This window comes from Antedon mediterranea, chromosome 3 (assembly GCF_964355755.1).
Source record: "Antedon mediterranea chromosome 3, ecAntMedi1.1, whole genome shotgun sequence".
In the NCBI taxonomy this organism is placed as follows: Eukaryota; Metazoa; Echinodermata; class Crinoidea; order Comatulida; family Antedonidae; genus Antedon; species Antedon mediterranea.
The window spans coordinates 38,777,477-38,801,478 of record NC_092672.1 but is presented as its reverse complement, the minus strand read 5'-3'; the positions used below and the strand labels follow the sequence as shown (position 1 = coordinate 38,801,478).

At 34.9% G+C, this 24,002-nt stretch overlaps 1 protein-coding gene across 1 annotated transcript; it reads right to left on the bottom strand.

Annotated features, from left to right (window-relative positions):
- Positions 1 to 287: 287 nt before the first annotated feature.
- LOC140045560 (protein retinal degeneration B-like) lies at positions 288 to 23,970 on the bottom strand. The gene is made up of 21 exons (XM_072090526.1): positions 23,884 to 23,970; positions 21,471 to 21,621; positions 12,441 to 12,573; positions 11,664 to 11,867; positions 11,279 to 11,524; positions 10,497 to 10,853; positions 9,923 to 10,015; positions 9,758 to 9,826; positions 7,700 to 7,997; positions 7,118 to 7,328; positions 6,385 to 6,883; positions 5,862 to 6,032; positions 5,619 to 5,750; positions 4,712 to 4,872; positions 4,266 to 4,379; positions 3,801 to 3,920; positions 3,372 to 3,520; positions 3,057 to 3,206; positions 2,690 to 2,873; positions 2,341 to 2,469; positions 288 to 2,096 (listed from the first exon to the last, which is right to left on the bottom strand). Exons 2-21 carry the CDS (start codon positions 21,546 to 21,548, stop codon positions 1,848 to 1,850), a joined length of 3,747 nt encoding a protein of 1,248 aa, XP_071946627.1. The 5' UTR covers positions 21,549 to 21,621; positions 23,884 to 23,970; the 3' UTR covers positions 288 to 1,847.
- Between the last annotated feature and the right edge of the window lie 32 nt (positions 23,971 to 24,002).

The window sequence follows — 24,002 nt, the reverse complement described above, 5'->3', positions numbered from 1 at the left end:
TCTCAACGCTCAAAATACTCCGTTAAAGAAGTACTCAACGGAAAAACTACTCAACGGTCCACTCAAAAACGACAAATATGTCTATTTATGACGTAATGATGAATTACGTAATACGCGTATAAATACACTATTATCAGCTGTTCAGTCAAATACTTTGTGGCGTAATGGGTAATGCTCAGTTTTGAGTGCTCTCAGCTCTAGATTGGGTTCGAACCTCTACGGATATATTTCTTTTACAGATATGGATAGTTAAATAATAGTCACTAACAAAATACAATATCCACAGTTTTATTATTGCACACATATTTTGAGGTTTAATAATAAACACGTTTGTATATTTTACAATGAGTAAAATCTATCCTGATTTATAATAATAATCTTTGCGCTACCGATACATTATGAACTCTTATTATAATTTGTGTTTTATTTTGGCAAATTCTGTGTAACTACAACTGACAGTAGTAGCCTATGAAACCACTGCAGACATACTTATTACTAATAAGCTACCAGTTGACAAATTACTGGCTGTGCATTAATTAATAATTTATTTATTGTAGAGTATTATAAAGCTTTGAGTGGCATTTATTTTCACTAAAAAGTACATGGCGAGAAATCCAGTTTTCTGGAATTGTAAGGCAAGCATGTCTAAACATCAACCATAAAGTAACATATAACACTATACAATATACTAAATACTACACTATACACTGGAGTATACACACAAATCAAACAACATTTTGACATAAAAAAGTAAACAATAATCTATCACACAATTCAATCATGTTTCATACTTAAAATATTAATCTTTGTGAAATTTGTATTGTGTGATTTTTGTATGTTACCTGGAAATTGAATAAAAAAAAAAAAATAAATAAAATATTTTAGCTAAAATACATTTTTATTTACATATAAATACTTTTATTGTGAAATTGCACATTTATTTTTTTAATTTAAGAATGATTTGTTCACATTAATATTTAATGACAAAAATCTTGGTGGTATTGATATTACTTACATGAAAATGTCAGATACACTGAATACTGAATACTGAAATGCTTTACACTTACTGTATCAAGGTCAAAATCAGTTTCATAGTGTTCTACCCATGTTGATATGTCTTTACATTATCTTTCCAAACAAATTTATATATATTTACTAAAAATATGTAAAGTTAAAGATTCTATTTCTTCTAAACTACATTCATTATCAGCTTGCACCTAATTTGTAAAGTAAATAAATAAAAATAAAATATACTATAAAATAAAAGCTTTATTTATAAACTCTCAATGTAAAAGAAAGGAAGTATTATATTCTTTATGAATATTTACAATTAATTGAAAGAAATAAAATGAGTAATTTGTTTTCAAGGTAGTCTATAAATAATCCAATTAGTAATTACCTATTAGAAATTGAATTGCTTAATAATCAATATTCTACCAGCCAATCATGGATGGTATATATCTATATTTTAACTAATTTTGCACATTGAAATTTTCAATGACTTAAAGATATACGCTACAGACATAAAAGCTACATACATTCTCAGACACCCACATCTATAGCAAAAATAGAAAACAATGAAGATAGCATAAATCTACATCCAGGTTTGATGCAAATATTTTACATCTTAAAACAACTCTGATATTCTGACTCTGTTCCTATTCGAGAAGTAAAACAACAATATTCACCAAAGCATGTACAGCTTGTGGCAGAACTTGTCTAAGTCTAAACTAGATACCCTTTTTTTAAAGCAGAAGCTATTTTCATCATCAAATGCTGAAATTCAATATATCAAAAATAGAGTCTACTAATTTGAATCTCAAATTGTCATTCTTGTGTCTGCATATTCATTTGCTTGGTAATCGTTGATCACTTTGACTCATTGACCGTGGTCCTAGACCGTAACCTTGTCCACTAGGAATTGCTGTACATTGGTATGACTTTGATCGATAAGCAGGTGTCTTAACGCTGCGAGTTGATCCAAACCCAGGAAGTGAAAAGCATCCTTTTCTGAGCACCATTCGTGAGTTACCAGCTGAAGGGCATGATGTAAGAACCAGGTGTTCTAAATGAGCCGAGTATCCGTCTGATAAAAGCTATAGAACAAAAAAAACACATGAAAATTGGAGTAGGACTGCAGTACCAATACTTCTGTCTACAACATCAAAGTGTGATGTGCCTAAATATGGTAGTGATATTCTCAAATATAGTAGTGATATGACATCATCAAATCCATATATGGGCACATCACATTTTGTTGTCACATAAAGTTTAATAATGTAGACAGAGGTTTAGATAAGTTGTGCCTGTACCACATCAAGTAGTTTTAATTGATCTCACCTGAGCCTGCAATTGCTGTTTTTTGGAGGCCTTGCCAATGATGTATATCTGTTCAGATTTCAAACCAACAGAAGAATACACAGATATGTCTTTACTAGATCCATATGCTGCATGTATCACTATGTGAGCCTAAAGGGTTTAAATATGTAATAAGAAAGGTACATGATAACAATAAAAAGATTGTATCTAAACCTTTTAAAAAACAAATTTATAGTTTCTAGAATGTAGGTTCAGAACATTAGTAGAATTGGGACCTTCTACCTTTAATAATAATTTTTCATAATATAATATATATTTTTAAAGTATGCCTAGGGCAACTATGTGTGTCGTAACCTAAATTCATACTTACATTGTCAATCAACCCCTTGAGGATATTAGTCTTCTGTCGCAGTGGATCAGTGGTGATGCTATCACAGAATTGAACCATGCCATGTGGGAAGTTGTGCTGGGCCAGCCAAGCTACAACTTTCTGTTTCTGCATACTTGGCCTTGCTGTAATGTAAATCACAAGGTAGCCTAGCTCCTGCCAATGCCTGGATAAAACAATTATTTTATATGAGGAGAGTTTGAAAACTTGGTACTGAATATAGAATAAAATAAACCATCGTTAAATAGTATATCTCTATAAGGTGCGAAATTATTAGATTTCTTGTTCAAATTTCCATAGCAATATCATAATATGTAGTTTTTTCTATGTGACAAAAGTCAGGTTTTACCTAACAACGTCAACTGCACCAGCCCTGACTTTAGGATCACGACCCATGATTGAAACACTAGCTGTAAATGAACCATCAATGCTAAACACAACACAATCAGTACAAGGGGGCAGTACAGTTAAATAACAGTCTGCTGATGTGTGATCACCTCTGAAAAAAACAAAATTAATTCACTATTTTTACACATTTATTGTATATAATAATAAATTAGTTGTTAAAATGACAAAAGTAGACTTAGGTTGAGTTATTATAGACTTTAGTTCCAGTAATTATTTATGAATTACAAAAGAGAAATAAGAATATCAGTGTATATACCTGACCACCATCTTAACAGGATAGATACCATGGCCTAGTCTACGTGATGGTGGGATGGTGTAAGTTATACGGCCATGACTGTTGGTAGTGAAAGTGTCAAAGTGTACCCACTCGCCGTTTGGAGGTTGGGTCATCATGAACAGGTCAACCTAAACAACAACAACAACAAGAATAAATCATCATCCACATCATGATATAAGCACAAGAAATTGATTATGCTCTTACACCAGACTGCTCATATATAATATGGAGTAGACAGAGTATTCAGTTGAGATCCATATATTTTATGGCCGGTCACTCTCATTTTTAATTGATCTTTATTGATTATTTTCATTTTTATGTGCAGCATATAGAGGCTTTATGCACTGAAAAGTCTAAATTTATTATTATTATTATTACGTGATTTTATAAATTTGAATGTAATTGTACCTTTTCTCCAGTAAGTGTGACCATATCCAGTGAACCATACATAAAGCGAGAACTAATAATTTGATCGTCGCCCTCTAGAACCATAACATCGTTAGCACGGTGATTGGGATGCGTACTTTGCTAATACAGTAAATAATAAGGAAATCTTATATTGCGCCGGTTTCCATCATAAAATTAATGAACATGTCATTTTTGTTAATAACCTCAATCGCTTATTTGTAATTTAACTAAATCAAACTAAACTACTACACATTAGAATTGTGTAAATTACAGTTTTAATTATCAATTAATTTTTCTTATAAATATAAAAATAAATAAGTCTGACATATACAGCTAAAACATAGTCGGTGCTTTTCAACTTCTTAGGGTTAGGGTGATCCTTGTTTGGCTAGTTATAGAAACACTTTTTACCCTTTTAATTTAATCTTAACAGTATTTGATGATTCTATGATAAATTCACTGTACCTTCATTTTTACTGCAGTTCTCTTTCTTTGCCATTTTTCTCTGGGTTGATTTGGAGAAAACATTGAAATGCTTCTGTCACCAGTATAGAAGCTTGCATGATCATACTGGAAAACCTAAAACATATTAACAAAGAAATATCTATGAGGGCGTGGTGCAGTGTGTTGGACGTTGGACTACTGATCGTGAGATTGAGGTTCGCCGCATTGCTTGTATCCTTAGGCAAGACACTTTACTTACGTTTGCCTCTCTCCATCCAGGTGTATAAATGGGAACCCGGTTAGATCAAGACACAACTTTGCGTGATTACTAGCTGCATTATGGGAGTATGTTTCCATACGTGTTTGATCCACAAAAAAAATTACTGGGGTAATAATGTTCAGCGCTTAGGGGTTTCACAACATTAGGCGCTATATAAATTCAGGATATTATTATTTATTATACTAACCTGCCTAAGTATAAAAGCAACAACATCAGTAGACTCCCAGTAGCTGGCATGGAACAGATGTGGCAAAGTTCCAGTGGGAAAAGACTGCAAAGCCTCTGGACAATAGAGACTATAGTCCACCCTCTTATCTCCCCACCATTTGCTGCTGATATTGTTCACAACTGTCAAGGAAAACACATTATTTATACAATACTATTTATTGTTATTTAAACAACAAAGTACAAATGAAATTTATAACCATATTTATAGTAATATTGCATGTTAAGTTATTGCATTATTAATAAAGCTGCTGATTACATATTTATCATTTAGTAATGTAGCCACAAGAAATAACGTGGTCCGGTTTTCACAAGAAATATAAACAATCGCTGTTCAAGCCACTGGTTTATCAAAGTCACTGGTTCAAGCCACTGGTTTATCAAAGTCACTGGTTCAAGCCACTGGTTTATCAAAGTCACTGGTTTCTCAAAGTCACTGGTTTCTCAAAGTCACTGGTTCAAGCCACTGGTTTATCAAAGTCACTGGTTCAAGCCACTGGTTTATCAAAGTCACTGGTTCAAGCCACTGGTTTATCAAAGTCACTGGTTCAAGCCACTGGTTTATCAAAGTCACTGGTTCAAGCCACTGGTTTATCAAAGTCACTGGTTCAAGCCACTGGTTTATCAAAGTCACTGGTTCAAGCCACTGGTTTATCAAAGTCACTGGTTCAAGCCACTGGTTTATCAAAGTCACTGGTTCAAGCCACTGGTTTATCAAAGGCCTCTGTGAAAAAGTAGTCATGTTGAAACCTTACCAACCATACTGGTGGCTACGGCCCTGTCAGTACTGCTCTGAGATCACAAATGAACACAACAAACTACCAACTTTGAACAAGAACAGGAAAATAGAATCAATGAGAGAAACTTACAACTCGCAATGTGGCCAACTCCATTGACATCAAAATCCATAGACATTTGGCTGCAGATGCTGGACCGGCTTGTCATACAATTCACAGCAATATTCTCAATGAAGAGATAGGAATTGCTTTGGATAACATCACCTGAAGAAGAATTATGTAAATTATTATTTTATTTCCAAATTATGCATATGTACTGTATTCTTTATTTATTTATTTAAAAACATATTTATACAGGATAAAAACATATCTTACCAAGATTAACTGTATGTCCATCTCCAAGAGGAAACTTTTGGTAACGCTCAACCCAAGATGGAGGAAGAAGAGAGAATCTTTGATGAAGAAGAGGCTCAATTCTTGAAGCAGAGGGGTCTGTGCGGTGAAACATGTTAAACACTTGTCCACAAGCTGGTTTGGGTGGTATAGCTGTAAATACAATTCAATTCATTTTATTCCGTTACATACTCTGGCTCGAAAATTGTCTTGCTTCTCATGTATATAAAACATTAAAATATGATAAAATGGGTAAAATAAAAAAAAGTTTAAATATATATGCAAGAGCTCTTAAGTTCTGCCTACACTATCAAACTAGTTTGACAAAAAAAAGTTTGATGTGCCCATATATGGTAGTGATATGACATCATCATTCCATATATGGGCAAATCACATTTTTTGTCCCATAAAGTTTGATAGTTTAGACAGAGCTTTAGAATGACTTTTTTTCTCAGTATTATCATTACAAATGGTTTATAAGAATTAAAAATATTAAACTGTTTACCTGTCTTGTCTCCAAACTTTAACATACGCTGAGTGATGACAATTCCCAGTTGAGAGCCAAAAATGAAAAAATTAGCGACTTCAAACTCAAAATGCGGCAAATCCTTATTAGAAGTTGTTGAATCAAAACTTGCAACGCTCTCACTATGCTGAGAAAGCGGCATCGGCTTAGGCACATCTTCCGTGAAACTAACTTCTTTCAAAACACATGGATTTGAGAAACGTTTACTATACGACATTCTAGAGGGAGCAGTTGTCTCACTTTTTCGGCGAAGTATAGGTCTCTCTGATCTGAATTCACTTGCACAGGTAAAGCTTTGATTATTGCAATTGTCATTAGTGATTGACAACGAATGAGGGGAAGGTGACGGGAAGTTAATTGTTAAGGCATCTGATTCGTCAATGCTGGCTTGACTTCCGTGAGTGTTTGACGTTGAAATGCCTCGACATAGTGCATCATACCCAAGAATGCTGCCAACACTGTCTCCAATTAAACATACCTAAATATAGAAAACAATGCTCTTGTTTTTATTTTATTTTATTTTCAAACCCAACCAACAGCAAAAAGAAATTCGCCAACAGGAGGGTTATTCAATCTGTGAAACCAAACATACTTTTTTGATTCTGAACCAAAATTATTATGAATTAATCAATTTAGCAAATACTGTATACGGTAATAGAAAAATGGAAAATTACATACATTTTTAATAAAAATATAGCAAAAACATTTCTACCTGTCCCTTAAATCCTTGTCCTTCTGGAGATTTAGTAAACTCTTGATAAACTGCATTTGCTTTGTTGATGACCGTGTTAACATGACCGTTATACTCAGGACAGCCAGTGACCAATAGCGGCAGGGCACCAATAGGGATAAAATCAGCTACAACCCCTGAACCTCCTCCACTCTCACCTGATTTACGTGCACTCACATTATATGGATTTAGACTGCAACATAATTAACACAAACAAAGTTAGTAAGTTAGTTTATTTTGTAATTCATTAAAACACATTTTAAAACTCAGTTTAAGGAGATGCCATGAACTTGAAACTTTATTATACAAAACATAAAATAAACAATAATAATGGTATGCATAGAAATATACATCGCTTTATTCATCCATAGATTTGGAAATTACAGTGTTCATAGCTTTCTCTCTCAATAAATATAAAAACAGAATTAAATAATGACAAAAGAATATAATTAACGAACATATCTTCTGTTGAAAAGGCCAATACAAGAACTGCTGAGTGACTCAATAAAACAGAACTTTTGTAAATAAAACCTAAAACTCTATTAGGTGTTTAAGTATACATACCCAGAGAGAAGTGAAACTGCATCAGAACAAATAGATGGACAAGCAACCCAACGCATTGCTACATGATCAACAGCAACGGGAAAATGTGCTCGTATGACGGCGTCAAACGACGCTTTGAAGGTGTTTATATCGCTTTGTTTGGCAAAGAACTCCTGAACTCCATCCAGAATGTTTCCACCATGAAGGATGATAAATAGAACACTGGTAGAAGGGGTCAGCAACGGTGGTGATGTGGGGTCATTTATGAAGGCTGAACTCTCATCTGAATGGTCACCAGTATCACAAAATTCATCATGATCTAAGGTATCCAAATTTAATAAAAACATTTATTTGTAGTTTTAATAAATGTTAATTACTTCTGTGATATATAAAATGATATAAAAAACCCATTGGCTGGCAGCCAATTTTAATATTTTTTGCTTTAAATTACAGTTTTTTCAGGTAAATAAATGTTTTTTCGATTCAATTTTTGTTCCAAGTGTATAACTATTATGTGACAATAAAATGGCATATTCAACAACAAAAAATGGTTTTTTTCAGGGGGAAAATTCATCTTTAATTTCATTTATAAAATAAAAAAATAATTATTTTTTATAATCAAATCACATACAATGAGAAACAATTCCTGAAGGGTATTGGCCTACCTACCTTCAGTCATCTTATACAATGAGAAACGATGCCTCAAGGGTATTAGGCCTACCTACCTTCAGTCATCCCATACAATGAGAAATGATGCCTCAAGGGTATTAGGCCTACCTACCTTCAGTCATCATATACAATGAGCAACAATGCCTGAAGGGTATTAGGCCTACCTACCTTCAGTCATCCCATACAATGAGAAACGATGCCTCAAGGGTATTAGGCCTACCTACCTTCAGTCATCACATACAATGAGGGCCTGTTTCTATTGAAAAATAAAAAAAGAACGGTTTTTTGGAAACCGGTTTCGGCTGTTGTTTATAAATAAAGATCGCGTTGCAGCTCAATTTTTACTCCAATAAAACCGGTTCCGTCCATGTGCGTTCGTTATGAATGACGTCATTATATACACCACAATGCAGTTCGTTAAGCGGAAGCGCGATTTGATCGAGGTCATGTTTACTTTTTTTCGCATAGCGCGATCCCCAAGAAATAGCATCCATTTCATCATAGAAGGAGGAATTATTTCCTGAAACGTTATTGTGGTCCTTGGTTAAAGTATAGGTACGTCGCACCCTCTGATATTGTCAAGTTGAACTCGTCTATTTTTCACACGCTTTACAATATTCTTAAAAACATGTAGGCCTATACGTGAGTCTTTCTTCCGACTCCCGACAAGTCCCCTCATCTTCTTTCCTTCACATATTTTTTACGAACCTCGTAATGGCATCGGTCAACATTTTTTAGTTAAATAAAATACTCACTATCTAGAGAAATAAAAATGACTAAGGCCTAGGTCCTATCGCGCGAGTTTGACTGCGAGATGACCGCAATCATCCCAGTGCAGCAGACTGCAGAGTTCAGTTTTTGGGGTCAAATTGAGACCGCGATTGTGTTGCAGCTAAAAATTGCTCCGCGGAAACCGGTTTCAGAACGGTTCTTTGTGATCGAGACCGCAATCAATTGGGGTTTTTGAAACCGTTTTTAAGATCGGTTCTTTTTTTTGGTTTTTTGTGGGGACCCATTTCTGCTGGCAAGAAAAAACGATTCTTGAAAAGAACGGTATTCAAAACCGTATTCTCTGCTCTATAGAAACAGGCCCTGAGAAACGATGCCTCAAGGGTATTAGGCCTACCTACCTTCAGTCATCATATACAATGAGAAACGATGCCTCAAGGGTATTAGGCCTACCTACCTTCAGTCATCATATGCAATGAGAAACGATGCCTCAAGGGTATTAGGCCTACCTACCTTCAGTCATCATATACAATGAGAAACGATGCCTCAAGGGTATTAGGCCTACCTACCTTCAGTCATCACATACAATGAGAAACGATGCCTCAAGGGTATTAGGCCTACCTACCTTCAGTCATCATATACAATGAGCAACAATGCCTGAAGGGTATTAGGCCTACCTACCTTCAGTCATCATAAGATTGTTGGCTGTTCCCCAGTGAGACAACTCTTCTAGCACCTCATCCATTTCCTCTGAAAAGATGTGTTAATGTTTTGTTGTTGAATGTTGATAAAATAATTGAATTTGTTAAATTTATGATTATTATTGGATTTCAGTAATACCTGTACCTTGAGCATCAAAAAACTCTTCATCCGATGTGTCTGAGTCAGCCTGAAGACTGTCCATTCGCCATTGTGCTAACATTTGGTTCTTGGTAGATTCTACAAAATCAAACAAATCATTTTTGATCAGTATCTTGCAATAAAATGAATTTAATTTAATTTCACTATAAAATTATTATTTTATAATTAAAAAGAAATATAATCTAATTTGCCCATTTGTGTAAAATATATCATTTAGTTAAACGGGTTGGCAACACAAGTGTTGACATAGTTAAAGGTTTCACATGTCTTGTTTATGTATTACACCTGTGTCCTGTTTTCATAAAATATATCATTTAGTTAAACGGGTTGGCAACACAAGTGTTGACATAGTTAAAGGTTTCACATGTCTTGTTATGTATAACACCTGTTTTCATGTTGTTTGTATTGTACTGCATTAATGGGTAACCTGTAAACAAGCTTTAATCTTAATGGTTATCCATACCAGCATTTGTTGTTTATCATTTATGTACAGTATTTGAAATGGTAAATAAATTGAAACTAAAACTGAAACAGAAACATAAAATTAATTCCTTGTTACCTGATGTAGAAGATTTCCGGCGTGAAGATTTTCTTTTAAATTTGCCATTCTCAATTTTTACTTCCTCATTTTCGTCGGATTCCAAACTATGACTGTACGACTCTAATCGTGTTTCTCGCAGGCGTTTCTCACTGCCTGTTGATCTACTGTATGCGCTGCGATTAAAATTTGAATGATTCAGTGTATCTTTCTCCGTTGAACTGTTTTCATCGTCGTCATGAGCTGTAGACATCTTTTCTGCAAGTTGTTGTGCCGCTTTTTCTTCTAGTTCACGGATGTCTTCGATAGTGAGTCCGTAATATTCATCTTGCCAACACCATGCTTGTCTGTGAGCATGCAGCATTACTTTTCTAAGGCCTAAAAGACAGTCACTATTATTTCATCATCTATCTCTAGGAATGCAAGATGTGTTAGATTTATAGATTTGTTTAAAGGGTATATACAGTAGGGTATAAACTATTGAGGTCTTGAAGCTTTGGTTGTTATACCAACTACTACTTATACAGTGATGTAGAAACAAAGTGGTGCGGTTTTCACAAGAAAAGGGAACAATCTCTGTTCAAGCCATAGGGTTATCAAAGGTCTATGTAAAAAAAGTGGTCAGATTGAAACCTTACCAACCATACTGGTGACTTACGGCCATAGTACCATTAACATTGTAATGCTTGACAAGGTGTGGGTGGTTTGACCATGCAAACAATACAAAATTAAATGTGTAGAGATGTTAATACCTATATCATATATAAATACTTTAAAAATAAAATGTGTAGAGATATAAATACCTATATCATGTATAAATTTCTCAATCCTATTCTGCATTCCCCAATATCTGAACTCAACTTTACAGAGTTTATAGGCACACATAACATCTGGTAGACCCTGTTCAGCACCGTCTTTCTGCCCAGAAATTCCCAGCCAATTTTCTGGTAGAGGCCCCCTGCCTGTCTTAGATGAGACAAATATGTTAGGGTCTTCCTCTTTTTTATAATCTGCACTTGGTACAGGATCACGGGCAACATCAATTTTATCTAAAATAAAAAATGATAAAAGTTTTATCAGAATAATAAAGAACATTGTTTTATTAATTTTTAATATAAGATTTATATAATATTTTGACTTTAAAATTCTATCATAGCATAACATTGTATAAATGAAATAATTTGATACCTAAAATTCTGGTTTTCAATTCTGAGGATGATAGTTTGAATACATTTTCTTGGTTTCCATTATCAGGTAAGTAATATGTCTCAACCTCAATGAAAAACTTTTCTACAAATGGACAAGTAAAGCGGGTTTTTGTGTAAGGATACGCATTCCATGCCTCTTCCTCCACACGCAATGCTGATTTAGGTAAAATTGCACGAAACCAACCTAAAAGGCAATCAGAAGTTGTCTTATTTGCACATACTTTAATTAAAAATAAATGTGGTAAACAAGTACATTGTTAACCGTATTAGCTATTAATACTAGTATCTATAATATCTACAGTATAGAAAGTGGAAATTTTCACACCAATAATATTTTTTTTTTTACAGCAACCTGTCAGAATAGAAGGTAAACCATCATTTCATTTTGGAAATAAAGCATGTTTCAGAACATTTTAATTTGAATGAGACTGATCTTGATTGCTTGGATCTATGTGATATTATAATGATAAAATAATTTATAAACATAAGTAAGTGATTAAATAAGCATTGTTAATCCTGTCTCATCAAACAACTCCATAGCTTTCTAATCCTAAACATTAACATAACCCTCCATTAAAAAAAACATATAAACAAATTCTGCATGCTGTAAGACTTGAACCAGGGACAAATCATCATATCAAACACAGCACTACCTAGGTCTAGGCTAATTAATTGCTGGAAACAGCTGGCAGATATAAGTTGTTGATTATTCCTGAATTATGAATAATTCTTGACACAAAGTAGCATCATACTTTACCAGGTAAATGGTTGCCAATATGGTATACTTTGTGTGTATACTGTCCTTGGCATCCGTCATCCTTTTTATAAGGTTCATTTACTATTATTTCTACACCACTGCCAGCTCCTTTACTCTCTTCCAAGCTTTTTTTCTGAAAGTATAAAAGTATTGATTCATTAATCCAAAGGCAAATTACTGAAAAAATGACAATGTTGTGGGTATCAGTGGCTGGATCTCAATGGAGATACAAAATGACAATGCTGTGGGTATCAGTGGCTGGATCTCAATAGAGATACAAAATGACAATGCTGTGGGTATCAGTGGCTGGATCTCAATGGAGATACAAAATGACAATGCTGTGGGTATCAGTGGCTGGATCTCAATGGAGATACAAAATGACAATGCTGTGGGTATCAGTGGCTGGATCTCAATGGAGATACAAAATGACAATGTTGTGGGTATCAGTGGCTGGATCTCAATGGAGATACAAAATGACAATGTTGTGGGTATCAGTGGCTGGATCTCAATGGAGATAGAAAATGACAATGTTGTGGGTATCAGTGGCTGGATCTCAATGGAAATACAACATGACAATGCTGTGGGTATCAGTGGCTGGATCACAATAGAGATACAAAATGACAATGCTGTGGGTATCAGTGGCTGGATCTCAATGGAGATACAAAATGACAATGCTGTGGGTATCAGTGGCTGGATCTCAATGGAGATACAAAATGACAATGCTGTGGGTATCAGTGGCTGGATCTCAATGGAGATACAAAATGACAATGTTGTGGGTATCAGTGGCTGGATCTCAATGGAGATACAAAATGACAATGTTGTGGGTATCAGTGGCTGGATCTCAATGGAGATACAAAATGACAATGTTGTGGGTATCAGTGGCTGGATCTCAATGGAGATACAAAATGACAATGTTGTGGGTATCAGTGGCTGGATCTCAATGGAGATACAAAATGACAATGTTGTGGGTATCAGTGGCTGGATCTCAATAGAGATACAAAATGACAATGCTGTGGGTATCAGTGGCTGGATCTCAATGGAGATACAAAATGACAATGCTGTGGGTATCAGTGGCTGGATCTCAATGGAGATACAAAATGACAATGCTGTGGGTATCAGTGGCTGGATCTCAATGGAGATACAAAATGACAATGTTGTGGGTATCAGTGGCTGGATCTCAATGGAGATACAAAATGACAATGCTGTGGGTATCAGTGGCTGGATCTCAATGGAGATACAAAATGACAATGTTGTGGGTATCAGTGGCTGGATCTCAATGGAGATACAAAATGACAATGTTGTGGGTATCAGTGGCTGGATCTCAATGGAGATACAAAATGACAATGCTGTGGGTATCAGTGGCTGGATCTCAATGGAGATACAAAATGACAATGCTGTGGGTATCAGTGGCTGGATCTCAATGGAGATACAAAATGACAATGTTGTGGGTATCAGTGGCTGGATCTCAATGGAGATACAAAATGACAATGTTGTGGGTATCAGTGGCTGGATCTCAATGGAGATACAAAATGACAATGTTGTGGGTATCAGTGGCTGGATCTCAATGGAGATACAAAATGACAATGCTGTGGGTATCAGTGGCTGGATCTCAATAGAGATACAAAATGACAATGTTGTGGGTATCAGTGGCTGGATCTCAATAGAGATACAAAATGACAATGCTGTGGGTATCAGTGGCTGGATCTCAATGGAGATACAAAATGACAATGCTGTGGGTATCAGTGGCTGGATCTCAATAGAGATACAAAATGACAATGTTGTGGGTATCAGTGGCTGGATCTCAATAGAGATACAAAATGACAATGCGGTGGGTATCAGTGGCTGGATCTCAATGGAGATACAAAATGACAATGCTGTGGGTATCAGTGGCTGGATCTCAATAGAGATACAAAATGACAATGCTGTGGGTATCAGTGGCTGGATCTCAATAGAGATACAAAATGACAATGCTGTGGGTATCAGTGGCTGGATCTCAATAGAGATACAAAATGACAATGCGGTGGGTATCAGTGGCTGGATCTCAATAGAGATACAAAATGACAATGCTGTGGGTATCAGTGGCTGGATCTCAATAGAGATACAAAATGACAATGCTGTGGGTATCAGTGGCTGGATCTCAATAGAGATACAAAATGACAATGCTGTGGGTATCAGTGGCTGGATCTCAATAGAGATACAACATGACAATGCTGTGGGTATCAGTGGCTGGATCTCAATGGAGATACAAAATGACATTGGCCCCGTTTCTGCTGCCAAAAATATACCGTATATATACGGTATATTTTATATACGGTATATTTTTTGGCAGCAGAAATGGGTCTCATAAAAAATATACCGTATATATTTGCGGTATATATACTGCATAAATATCCCCATCGTTTGTGGATATTATACGGTATATTCCAAAATATACCGTATATTTCGTTCCCCGTTTCTGCTGCACTCAAAATATACCGTAAATGTGACCCGACTCATGACACGAGGTCAAAAACTAACAGAGCGCGACGCGTTTGTTTTGGTTTTTCTGCTGCATTGAAAGTTGAAACACACGTGTAAAAGCAAGCAACAGATCAAAATGTCACTGTGGACCGAACAAATCACTATTTTTGCAATTCAATTGTGGGGGGAAGCGAAGGTTGGGGGGAGACTGCATGGCAACAGAAGAGATACCGAGATTTTAATTACAATAAATCGAATGTTCTTACACGACAATAACGTGATGTAAAATCATGGTAAAATACTGTATAATAGAAAATGGAAATTAAAACGGCAATATAGGATAATATAGCATAATATAAACTCAATTTGAATAACAGAGTTTATTTATAGTGACATTTCTAGATTGTGCTTGTATGTGCGGTGTAAATTCGTTGCCACTTCTGCTCATTAGATTTAAAATAGAAAGCAATGCTACGACATTTTGAGTAGGTAAAAACCTCACTACACGAGGTCAATCCATACTTCCGTCTCACGAAATGAATTTTGGGTAATGAAAGCCAACTTTTTTACAACCCACCCACGAAGTATGTGCAGCGGAAACGGTGCACGAATTTCATATACGGTATATATACGGTATATTTATACGGTATATTTATACGGTATATTTATACGGTATATTTTGGGTTGGCAGCAGAAACGGGCCCAACAATGCTGTGGGTATCAGTGGCTGGATCTCAATGGAGATACAAAATGACAATGTTGTGGGTATCAGTGGCTGGATCTCAATAGAGATACAAAATGACAATGTTGTGGGTATCAGTGGCTGGATCTCAATGGAGATACAAAATGACAATGTTGTGGGTATCAGTGGCTGGATCTCAATGGAGATACAAAATGACAATGTTGTGGGTATCAGTGGCTGGATCTCAATGGAGATACAAAATGACAATGTTGTGGGTATCAGTGGCTGGATCTCAATGGAGATACAAAAAAAAAAAAGCAAAAAGCTAAATCAAAACGATAAAGTAAAACAGCCAGAAAAGTTAGCAGAGCTTTCGGTCAACACTAGCCCTTCATCAGTGCAAGTATTGATTCATTGATACAAACGTAACCTTAATCATAACACATTTTGGTTTGAAAATTACAAAAGCACTAAACAAATAGATTATATTAATTATCACTACAACTTAATCTAATTAAATGCAGGGGCGGTATAGTTTAGTGGGTGGGGCTAAATATTTCATAAATGATAAAAACGATCCGTCGGCTAAATATTAAATTTTAGGCGGGGGCTAAAGCCGATTTATTCCCAGCCTAAATCCGGGCCTGAAATGATTGATTAAAATTATAAATATCATTCTACAACTGGTATGTATAATTATTACCTACAGTAAAAGAAAAACAGGAATAAATCAGGTTCTAGATTGAATAACATTTTGTTGACAGTATCTTAATGAATAATGACATTTACAGGTAATGAGTGATGACATTTTTTCAAAGCCATAAAAATACAAAACTGAGGTAAAAATAACTTGTGATGATATATGTCCAAGTATGTGACAGGTATTGGATAACATTAAACAAGGTTTGAGCATTAAATACCATGTATACTACAAAGTTCTATGACTTAAGTACTAACCTAAAAAATACATATTCCCACAACAAAATTGGGAATTATGTATTTAGAATACAGTATTGAAACAATCTTGGGGTTTTTTCCTATAAAATTTGAATTTAGCCTGCAACATACAGGTGTTATTCACATCTTTAAAATGGTACACAAATTAACATCACATGAGTACTAATAATTAATTAATGTACATATTATGTATTGGAATAGCATAAATTAAAATGTATGCCGGTGTCACTGTACATGATCTTACCATTGTACAATGGGTCAGACATTAGTGCTTCTTGTAAGTTTAATGGACTATAACTAAATTCTTGTTATGTTGCCTGTAGTGTTAATTTAATAAGTATCACTACTGTTAATTACATTGTGAAGACAGATAACATAAAGCAGAGTAGACTTCACATCACAACATCACAAGTAAAATAGGAAAAAAAAACAACTAAATCTACTGTATGAATCAAAACCAATATTAGATCAATTTTGGGCCATCCTCCAAATTACATTTCTAGATGGTGGTGGTTGTGGTTGGTGCTGGTGTTAAATACTAAAACTTTTATTTCGCAAATTCAATGCATATAAAAATAACATGGAGTATCAAAAATATAAAATATTAAAAGATTAATGTAAAATGCCAACTGGCATACAAACCGACAAATCTTGGGGCTAATTAGACAAAAAGGGACCAATTGCACTATAAACAAGATAAATTTGTGTAAATACAATGCATTAATAAACAATCAATATAGAGTGCATAGAAAGATAGTTTACAATGTATATGGAATGCTAAATAGAGTTGACACGAGAAAGCACCAACATTAAGGAGAAAAGATTGCAAAGAGTCCACAGAAAGATAGTGTGCAATGTATATAGAAGGCTAAAAAGAGTTGACACGAGAAAGCACCAACATTAAAAGGAGAAAAGATTGCAAAGAGTCCACAGAAAGATAGTGTGCAATGTATATGAGGCTAAATAGAGTTGACACGAGAAAGCACCAACATTAAGGAGAAAAGATTGCAAAGAGTCCACAGAAAGATAGTGTGCAATGTATATAGAAGGCTAAAAAGAGTTGACACGAGAAAGCACCAACATTAAGGAGAAAAGATTGCAAAGAGTCCACAGAAAGATAGTGTGCAATGTATATGAGGCTAAATAGAGTTGACACGAGAAAGCACCAACATTAAAAGGAGAAAAGATTGCAAAGAGTCCACAGAAAGATAGTGAGCAATGTATATGAGGCTAAATAGAGTTGACACGAGAAAGCACCAACATTAAGTAGAAAAGATTGCAAAGAGTCCACAGAAAGATAGTGTGCAATGTATATGAGGCTAAATAGAGTTGACAAGAGAAAGCACCAACATTTAAAGGAGAAAAGATTGCAAAGAGTCCACAGAAAGATAGTGTGCAATGTATATGAGGCTAAATAGAGTTGACACGAGAAAGCACCAACATTAAAAGGAGAAAAGATTGCAAAGAGTCCACAGAAAGATAGTGTGCAATGTATATGAGGCTAAATAGAGTTGACACGAGAAAGCACCAACATTAAAAGGAGAAAAGATTGCAAAGAGTCCACAGAAAGATAGTGTGCAATGTATATGAGGCTAAATAGAGTTGACACGAGAAAGCACCAACATTAAAAGGAGAAAAGATTGCAAAGAGTCCACAGAAAGATAGTGTGCAATGTATATGAGGCTAAATAGAGTTGACACGAGAAAGCACCAACATTAAAAGGAGAAAAGATTGCAAAGAGTCCACAGAAAGATAGTGTGCAATGCCAATGTATATGAGGCTAAATAGAGTTGACACGAGAAAGCACCAACATTAAGGAGAAAAGATTGCAAAGAGTCCAAAGAAAGATAGTGTGCAATGTATATAGAAGGCTAAAAAGAGTTGACAAGAGAAAGCACCAACATTAAGAAGAAAAGATTGCAAAGAGTCCACAGAAAGATAGTGTGCAATGTATATGAGGCTAAATAGAGTTGACACGAGAAAGCACCAACATTAAGGAGAAAAGATTGCAAAGAGTCCACAGAAAGATAGTGTGCAATGTATATGAGGCTAAATAGAGTTGACACGAGAAAGCACCGACATTAAGGAGAAAAGATTGCAAAGAGTCCACAGAAAGATAGTGTGCAATGTATATGAGGCTAAATAGAGTTGACAAGAGAAAGCACCGACATTAAGGAGAAAAGATTGCAAAGAGTCCACAGAAAGATAGTGTGCAATGTATGAGGCTAAAATAGAGTTGACACGAGAAAGCACCGACATTAAGGAGAAAAGATTGCAAAGAGTCCACAGAAAGATAGTGTGCAATGTATATGAGGCTAAATAGAGTTGACACGAGAAAGCACCAACATTAAGGAGAAAAGATTGCAATTAAGGATTTAGTAGTACAACTGACAAATGTGTGTAACTAGTTTAGAACCAAAATAATATTAAACATAGAAACAAAAATACACAATTTACAATACAAAATATCTGCAATGCATCGACCACTATGCCGTCAGGTGATTTAATTACTAAAACAGTTGTAGGTCTTGTAGTAAAATCTATAAAACCATCTTTCATTAAATTAAAACTCATTAGTATGATAATGAGATTGTGCATGGTGGGTACTTTTTGCCAGTCAACAGAATAACAATCAGGAGCACTAATGCATAATTAATGCTGGCGATTTTAAGTCTTCTTAATACTAGAAGATGACACTAAGTTTTGCACTACGTTAAACATAAAAATGTGTATAAAAATGTTATTCACATATCTAAATATCATCATCTAGTTTATTGTTACACACAATATATACAGAACATTTGATAAATTAATAAATATAATTGTTTGAGGACGCATTAGGCCAATGCTTAATACATTGTTTGAGGACGCATTAGGCCGCCAATGCTTAATACATTGTTTGAGGACGCATTAGGCCGCCAATGCTTAATACATTGTTTGAGGACGCATTAGGCCGCCAATGCTTAATACATTGTTTGAGGACGCATTAGGCCGCCAATGCTTAATACATTGTTTGAGGACGCATTAGGCCGCCAATGCTTAATACATTGTTTGAGGACGCATTAGGCCGCCAATGCTTAATACATTGTTTGAGGACGCATTAGGCCGCCAATGCTTAATACATTGTTTGATGACGCATTAGGCCGCCAATGCTTAATACATTGTTTGAGGACGCATTAGGCCGCCAATGCTTAATACATTGTTTGAGGACGCATTAGGCCGCCAATGCTTAATACATTGTTTGAGGACGCATTAGGCCGCCAATGCTTAATACATTGTTTGAGGACGCATTAGGCCGCCAATGCTTAATACATTGTTTGAGGACGCATTAGGCCGCCAATGCTTAATAGTACATTGTTTGAGGACGCATTAGGCCGCCAATGCTTAATACATTGTTTGAGGACGCATTAGGCCGCCAATGCTTAATAGTACATTGTTTGAGGACGCATTAGGCCGCCAATGCTTAATACATTGTTTGAGGACGCATTAGGCCGCCAATGCTTAATACATTGTTTGAGGACGCATTAGGCCGCCAATGCTTAATACATTGTTTGAGGACGCATTAGGCCGCCAATGCTTAAAGACCCCTTCCCTGCAATTTTGGACGTTTTTTGGAAAATAATACATATATATCACTTTAAAAACATTAAACCATGTCATTCCTTGTCTTAAATGTACGTTTTATGGTAAATTATGATAAAAAGTGAGAAACAATGCACTACCTAAGTAGCTCGCGGCGATCGACCTCTCGTGGACGGTATTTTCGCTGAAAAGTTAGGAGTCTTCCATTTGTTTTGGCCTCACGATCGATCGAAAAGTGGGCGAATTACAGGTGAAAAACAAAAATATCAATCCGCGCGCAATGCATTTTGGGATTTATAGCGGGCCGCTATAATTATTAGAATCGACTTATTTTTCACATTTTTAACCGTTTAAAGACGAAAAAAGTTATCGCAATAGGACCATATAGTATTATTTTTACATTAAATATAGTTTGTGATCTTAAAATTAGATCTAAAAAACGTAGGGAATGGGGCTTTAATACATTGTTTGAGGACGCATTAGGCCACCAATGCTTAATACATTGATCATTCAGATAAATAAATATATAAATAAATATAGTAGTATATACATATGTTAGTATAGTTATATAATTTACAAGAATATTTATTTTATACAAAATAAAGGTGGTATAGGATAAGGTGTTATAGACGCCTGATTCTCACCTGTATCATATAGAGCTTAGCTAAGCTAAAATAAAGGTGGTATAGGATAAGGTGTTATAGGGTTAGGTGTTATAGATGCCTGCCTCTCACCTGTATCATATAGAGCTTAGCTAAGCTAAACTAAAGGTGGTATAGGATAAGGTGTTATAGACGCCTGATTCTCACCTGTATCATATAGAGCTTAGCTAAGCTAAAATAAAGGTGGTATAGGATAAGGTGTTATAGACGCCTGATTCTCACCTGTATCATTTAGAGCTTAGCTGAGCTAAAATAAAGGTGGTATAGGATAAGGTGTTATAGACGCCTGATTCTCACCTGTATCATATAGAGCTTAGCTAAGCTAAAATAAAGGTGGTATAGGATAAGGTGTTATAGATGCCTGCCTCTCACCTGTATCATATAGAGCTTAGCTAAGCTAAACTAAAGGTGGTATAGGATAAGGTGGTATAGACACCTGATTCTCACCTGTATCATATAGAGCTTAGCTAAGCTAAAATAAAGGTGGTATAGGATAAGGTGGTATAGACACCTGATTCTCACCTGTATCATATAGAGCTTAGCTAAGCTAAAATAAAGGTGGTATAGGATAAGGTGGTATAGACACCTGATTCTCACCTGTATCATATAGAGCTTAGCTAAGCTAAACTAAAGGTGGTATAGGGTTAGGTGTTATAGGGTTAGGTGTTATAGATGCCTGCCTCTCACCTGTATCATATAGAGCTGAGCTATCCTATACTCTTCCACGCTCATTGGCAGTGGAATTCGATATTCTTTAATTAACATTTTTAATTAAAATATTCCAAGGTCTTGTGGAAAACAGACTTGACTACAAGTGACTTCAACTTCCCATAATTTCCTGCAAAGAAAATACATATATCTTTAATCCTAGATATATTGTAGATTAATTTAAATCATCAAATTTAATGTTTAAGTTGGAAAAAGACACTGACATTGTGAAGGCACTGGCATTGTCCCCACTATCTTTTGCGTTGGTAGGAGAGAAGAGGTACTAACAATGCTAAGAAACAACTTGTCTCCACAATCTTTTGTGTTGGGAGGAGAGGAGCGGTACCAATGCTAGGTAACAGCATGTCCCCACAATCTAAGTTAAAAGGAGAGAATTAAGGTACTAACAAGTAACAACTTGTCCCGACTAAGTTAAAAGGAGAGAAGGTCAACCATGGACCTATAGGTCAATAAGTCAACCACCGGTTCATGTATTAACACTAACAGGAAATTCAAACTATTTAGTACAGTTAAATCTCACAATACCAAACTCTCCGAAAACCGGAAACTCTCCAAATATCAAACTCTCTGAAAACCGGAGACTCTCCCAATACGAGACTTTTTTGAGGTCCAAAAGGTCCAAAATTTATTATTACCATTAAAAACACATTCCGAATACTAGACTTTCCAGAAAACCAGTATTGGGAGAGTTGACTGTACTACCATTTTAAGAGCAAAAAATAATCACAAAAGCTTTTAATTAAAACATTTTATTTTTACACAGCATTCTATTTTGCATGAGTTTAGCTTTACACTCCAGTTGTAAACATTTAAAATATCAAAGGTTATCTATCACAGCATCACTGCATGTATGTACCATTACATGTATAGACACAATTTATATCTCATATTTTAATTATGGCGTGTTTGCAGAATTGGTAAATGTCGGCAATAGAACTTTCTAAATTGAATTGTTGAATATTTTATTGGTATTCTAAATAAACTTAAAAAATGATTCCTAAAGCTCTGTCTACACTATCTACTTTTTGTGACAAAAATATATTATGTGCCCATATATGGCTATGATGATGTCATATCCATATTTAGGTATATCACTACCATATTTGGGTACATCACACTATTTTTATCAAACTACTGTAGTTTGATAGTGTAGACAGAACTTAAGGGAAAAAAAAAATTCTTACACATTAAAAATGTTTGTTTCACTCATATTTGTATGAGTTTCTATTGTGCCATGTGAATAGACTCGGAGTGTGCTATAACAATGCGTTGAGGAAATTACTACGCCAGCCTACAGGTAGGTATTGTAGTGTGCTTTTTGTTAACATAATCTTCTGTCATTTCAGGAATTTATGAGAAAATCGGTATATAGTTTTATACAAAGAATTAAGTTAAGCGTAAAACCATACTAAATACCTTAAATGACAGTTAAGCGTAAGCCCATACTTAGTACCCTAAATGACAATTTCCTTGTTAGAATTTTCTAATAAAAATGGTTTTGGTTAAATTTTATGAGTTTTTTATGTATAATAATTATATATAATAAGTTTGTGGATTAATTTTGTTATATTTAATCTTTTTTCTATGAATATTAAGTCCGAAATAAAGATAAATGAATGAATTTTAATGAATTAAAAATTGTTTGTTGAATATGTGTATTAAAGCCTCTTCTTACTTAGTCTTATGTACCTAAACCACTAAACTATGAACAAGTGAGGGATATATACACTTGACCAAATCCAAAAATTGCTGAAAAAATATCAAGTTAGTTGGCTGACCACAGAGTCTGGACGCTCTTTTAAAGCTAAATTATTTCTCTTAAATTGTATTCACTTTCATATTTTTTAATTTGTAGCCCCTTATTTTTTCATAATTGTGAATGGTGAGTGAATATGTCCACTGTTTTATTTTGCCAGAATTAATTGAAATTATTTACACAACATTTATAAAAAAAAAAATTCATTTAGTTTAGGAAAAATGTTTAATTATTAATAAATAATTGTGGTTTGACCTTGGCTGGGGAAGTCAAGGGGCATTGGTTTTGATTTTATTTATTTCTTATATTTATTCTTTAATCCTAAACTAAGTTAAGGGTATTGCCAAATGGGGATTGCATTTTAATGGGAACCACAGACCGCAGTTAGGCCTAGGATGTTACTCTGTAACCTAAGCCTAAAGTAAAGTCTGATTACTTAGAAGGAGGAGTACGTGCGAAAGGTAAACTGCACTAGCTAGAGCGCCGAGCTAGCTAGGCCAAATGGCAAGTTATAAATATATTTACTGTCCAAATCAATATTCAGTTCTGTTTTAGTTCTAAGAACAATATTTTGTTAACATTTTACACAAATAAATAATTTATTAATTGACTCACCAAACTCGAGGGTAAAATTCGTTGAATAATTATAATATTCCTTCTTTCCTGAAAATATTCTGGTATAATAATTATTATCATTATGGTGTCGTGAGAAAATAAAATGTTAAGTACGTGCG

What these genes read in the sequence shown, in the direction of transcription:
- LOC140045560 (XM_072090526.1), bottom strand. Translation starts at nt 21,548, where the DNA reads ATGTTAATTAAAGAATATCGAATTCCACTGCCAATGAGCGTGGAAGAG. An exon ending in TTGCTTTTATACTTAGGCAG is followed by an intron (nt 4,380 to 4,711) that starts GTTAGTATAATA and finishes AATATGTTTTAG; the next exon opens with GTTTTCCAGTATGATCATGC. An exon ending in AACAGCAATTGCAGGCTCAG is followed by an intron (nt 2,097 to 2,340) that starts GTGAGATCAATT and finishes TTTGTTCTATAG; the next exon opens with CTTTTATCAGACGGATACTC.